General features: G+C 39.8%; 1 protein-coding gene across 1 annotated transcript; it reads left to right on the top strand.

Moving 5' to 3' along the window:
- The first annotated feature begins 1,720 nt into the window (after positions 1-1,720).
- Positions 1,721-3,526, top strand: LOC128879945 (tigger transposable element-derived protein 1-like). The gene has a single exon (XM_054129523.1). The coding sequence runs from the start codon at positions 1,721-1,723 to the stop codon at positions 3,524-3,526; it is 1,806 nt and encodes a 601-aa protein (XP_053985498.1).
- The last annotated feature ends 1,607 nt before the right edge of the window (positions 3,527-5,133 follow it).

The raw sequence follows: 5,133 nt of genomic DNA, 5'->3' as shown, positions 1-5,133 counted from the left end.
AAAATCAATCAGCTGATGAATGATAAACAAGCATTTAAAATTCCAAAAACGACATTACTTTCCAGTCTACTTAATAATTGAGCTTGTATGACCATGTGGCAATTAAAACAATCGTTCTTCTAAAACAGTTATTTTAGAACTGTTACAATTATCTGTGTTGGATTATTTACTAAACAGCAACGTGTCATTTTACTACAAAAATATATGTACTGAGAATATATGTACAATGTTGTATCTGTCACTGCAGAATAACCAAAGAGAAAGTTTTCGTTTAGGGTATGGCCTACCCTCTGAAGAGGACCCTTCCTGTAGTTTACTAAAGACTAAACAAACGTGCTAAAACTACGCTACATGCAGCTAGAAATTCTTTCTACGGTTTTCTTTTAACGTTCATCGGTTAGTCTTGTGAATCCTCGTCGAGAAAAGATCACAGTTTGCTCGTGACAATTTAGTGAATAAAGCTAAAGTTAACCCTTTGCGTTCGAGAGGTGAATCTCAGTCACATCTTAACGTGATGCTGTAACTCGAGAGGTGATCCTCGGTCGCCACCAGGTTTGACGCAGTGAATCAACCAGCAATAATATTTGTGTAAGTTTAATTTCATTAGAACTCGAAGTGTCAATAAAATGATTGTTGTTGAGGCAAAGGTGACCTGATTTTCAAATCTCAAATTAGAGATCTCATTTTCGAAGTCAACCTAAGCTTAGCATTCCTGGGAATAGAATGCTAAGAATGCATCTCGAGTTGCTGGTAGATACTAGTAAAACAGGCCCCGAGTGCAAACGGTTAATCTACAAATTTAGTATTCTATCATTTATTTACACCCCATTTCCAATAATCTATTCTACGAAAACAATTTCAGAATTGTCATAAAAAAGTGTTTCTTAAAATAACCATTGTTGCTAATGACACCTACAGTCAGTGTAATAAGTATTCGTACAGAAACCAATTCAAAATAGAACTTTATGTATTTATTTTATTAATAAATTTTAGAGGAAGAAATTTTAGAGGAATTTGCATAGATTAAAGTTTTAAATTAATTTTTAATGTTAGCCTCTCATTTCTTCTCTTACTAATTTTATTTAAAATTGGTTGCTATACGAACACTTATTACTAGACTGCGGATCTTTATGCATTTAAAGGAAATTTGAATGTGCTAGAAGCTACAAAATGTAAACAATATGCAAAAATGTAAAAAAGATTGAAAGAAAAGTTCACGTTATAATAATTCCAGAATAAAATGAATTCCTATTTAGATTCAGTTTTTGTAGGCACGTTCGCGAAGATTTTATTTTGCATAAAGATCCGCAGTCTACTTATTACACTGACTGTATTTATAAAAATTCCATAACTTCTCCATCCCACACTTTATTACCAACAATTTCTCTTACTTCCCTATCACTAAACCTCCTCATTTAAATCAGCAATCCTTACTGAAGCAGATTTTAACTCCAAACCCTTTAACCTCGCCAACAAACGTTTCAAATCGATCCCCAAAGCTGCTAAAGCCGTCCCTGAACATAGCCAGCTCCCACTTTACGTATTCCCGTTTTACAATCTCCCACTGTTGGACTTTCACGTCTCAACACGCCTGCGCTCGCGCATCCAAGTATCATCCCGCGTCTACTACGCAGTTAGTAGCCACGTTGACGTTGTTAAGAACGATTGCGCAACACTGTTACGCAATATTCCAAATCGACAGCCGCTATAGCAACCAATAATGCCGCCGAAACGAAAGATTAGCTCAGATGCCAACGATAAGAAGAAACGTCGAAAAGTCATCACGTTGGAAACGAAGTGCAACATAATAACCGACAACGAGTCCGGTATCTCCCTGAAGGATCTGGTCGCCAAATACATGTTAAGCACCTCCACGGTGAACTCTATTTTAAAGGACAAAGAGAAGTATTTAGAGCAAGTGAAAAACGCTCACTGGCTCCAATCCACTTGGGTGCGAAGCAAGCAAAACGAGAGCCTGATACCTCGCATGGAGAAACTCTTAACGGACTGGGTAATCGATCAAACGGAAGTACACGCGCCTGTAACTTACGCCACCGTTCGCGCGAAGGCTCTGTCCATCTTCAACGCGCTCAAACAGGAGAAGGGAGGCTGCGAGGAGCGTTTCTCCGCCAGCAGCGGGTGGTTCGATCGGTACAAGAGGAGATCTGGCTGGCACAGCAACAAAGTCCTCGCCGAATACACGAATACAAACAACGACGAGGCGAGGCTGTTTTCGAGAATGTTAGCCGGGATGTTGAAAGAGGGCAATTACTCCCCGTCGCAGGTCTTCAACGTCGACGAAACCGAGCTCTACTGGAAACGTATGCCCCCTTGCAGCTCTACAGTTAAAGAAGAATCGTCCACGATCTTCAGAGCATCCAGGGATCGTCTAACTTTGTTACTCGGTGGGAACGCAGCTGGCGACTGCAAGCTGAAACCCATGATGGTGCACCGCGTACAGAATCCGAGAGCACTCAGAGGTATCGTCAAAAGTTCGCTTCCGGTCATATGGAGAGGCAATAAGCGAAGTTTGGTCACTGCCTCCATCTTCGAAGACTGGTTCTCCCAATACTTCGTACCTCGGGTGACAAAATACTGCGAGGATAAATCCATTCCTTTTCGCGTTATTCTGCTCTTGGACAGCGCACCTTGTCATCCACTGTCTCTTCAGCATCACCACTCCAACGTCAAGATAATGTTTCTGCCGCCAAACGTCGCTTCCAGTTTGCAACCCATGGGCCAGGGCGTCACCGCCATCTTTAAAACGCTTTACCTTCGTTACACGTTCGAGATGTTGCTCAAATTAAATGGAAATAGGGCGAGTCCCACGGTTCAGGAGTTTTGGAACGAATCCTTCGGTATTTTGAACGCGATAAAGATTGCTGCGCGTGCATGGAACGATATCACGGCGATCAGCATGAGAGGCGCTTGGAAGAAACTAGGTCCACGGTTTTCTTTTAATATGGAAGGGTTGGAGGAGCCAGGAGAGATTATATGTCGGAGTATACAGGCGATCGTCAGTCTTGCCAACGAATTGAATCTGAATGTCTCTGCGTCCGATGTAAACGATCTTCTGGAAGCGCACGACGAAGAGCTTATGGATGAAGACATCTTGGTAATGGAGGAGCCAGAGGAGGACGAGGACGAGGAGGATATCGAGAACGAGACTCCGGTTCGTTCTTTTACTCTGGAGGCCCTAGACGAGGCGTTTCGGCACATTGAAAGGGCGAGCGAAATTTTTGAGTCGCAAGATTCTAATTTTGAGAGAGCTACGAAAATTGGCGAAGAACTGAGGAACGCCTGCGAGTGCTATCGGGAAATTTATGAAGAAAAGAAGAGACTGATTGGGCAGCGTACTCTTCTTCTGCAGAGAGATGCTGCGGGTAGTTCTAACGAAACGAAAATTAGCGAGGCTCAGTCTTCGATTGATTCGGAGCCATTTAACGAGCTTCGAATATTTGTGGACTGCGTGGTGAAGCGTTCTTTGAGCACAGAGAGCTTGGACATTGAGGAGAATAATAGTTAAGTTAGAAGTTGTTATCAACTGTCAATTATGAACAGTCAACTATTAATGGTCATCTTCTGTTGTCAATTGTTAATTGCCATCTTTTGTTTTCAACTGTTAATCGTCATTTGTCAATGACCAAGTAACAAATGTTATGTGTTAATCAAAGACTATGTTAATCATCATTTGTCAATGACCAAGTAACAAATGTTATGTGTTAATCAAAGTCTATGTTAATGATCATTTGTCAATGACCAAGTAACAACTGTTACATGTTAATTAAAGTCTAATTATCGATGATGAAATATAAATTTTAAAATTTGACTTTTCATTTTCAAATTTTTAGTTACTAATGTTCGTTTTCTTACTCGATGAATTCTCCCTTTACGAAAGAGGTCTAACGAAATTCGTAAAGGTGAAAACTACCTGTATAATTAGTACCGGTATATATGTGATAACAAGAATTGCAAACTAGCTTTAATAGTTAAATCTAGAAATAAAGTATATTATTACTTTTTTTACTTCAATTCGTTTTAATTCAAGATACCTGACTTCTGCTTACTGTTCATCCAAATGATAAATTGTATTTCTGGGACAGGTATAATTTTATAAGTGTATTTTATAAATTAGATAGGTTTCGATACATGTTTTTATCTAGTCATTTCATCCATGATGTTGAATAAGTGTATCTTTTATCCTTGATGTTGAATAGGTATATGTTTCATGCATGATGTTGATAAGTATCCATTTAATCCATGATGTTAAATGGGTATTTATTTTATCCATCATACAGGTCTTCCATTCATGATATTGAATAGGTGTCTGTTTTATCCTTGATGTTGAATAAGTATCCATTTCATTCATGATACTAAGTATTCAATAAGCATTTTATCCACCATGTTAAATACTATGAAATGTATAATATTGAACAGACCTATTATCCATGATATAGAATGGGTATAATATAATATAATGGGTAATTTCATCCACAATATTCGAATAAGTATTTCATCTATGATATTCATCAGATATCATATAAACAAAACACCCATCCAATATCTGAAAAAACACCTCCATCATCCAATGAATATTCTATCACCTAGTAAAAGAAAAAGTACCTGTCCGACGTGTACACAAAAATCGAGACGTCGCAATAGGGTGATGTTCCCTGTCAGCATATATGTTTCTCAGGACGCACGTCTCGCGCGAATCCAAAGGGAAAGATGAAACTGGCCGGAGCGCCATTCAATTTCCATCGATCGTTTCTCGATCGTCGATGACCGACGATAGACCAGAGTCCGAGCGTGCAGCGATCTCGTTTACCTTCGCAAGTACGTTTCCACCTGTTTCGCGGCACGTACCTGCCAAGAGGGAACCTGTAAGCCGTGGTCACGATGATCGTTTTCTCGTGAACGGTGCTCGGCGTGCTCGCAATTCTCAGTTGTCGCCCATCCGTCGCGTATGAATGAATTCTAGGGATTGTGAGTCACCGAGAAAACGGGAAAATCCACAAACTCCGCATCGCCAGGGGGTCGTAAGCTTTTCATTGGTATGGATCAGATAAAAAGTCATAAGAGCTGTACAAACTAAAATAGGTTGCATGTATTGCAATCTAATTAATTTACGAA

The sequence above is a fragment of the Hylaeus volcanicus genome, chromosome 7 (genome assembly GCF_026283585.1).
Source record: "Hylaeus volcanicus isolate JK05 chromosome 7, UHH_iyHylVolc1.0_haploid, whole genome shotgun sequence".
Taxonomy (NCBI): domain Eukaryota; kingdom Metazoa; phylum Arthropoda; class Insecta; order Hymenoptera; family Colletidae; genus Hylaeus; species Hylaeus volcanicus.
This window is presented reverse-complemented; position numbering and strand designations above follow the sequence as displayed.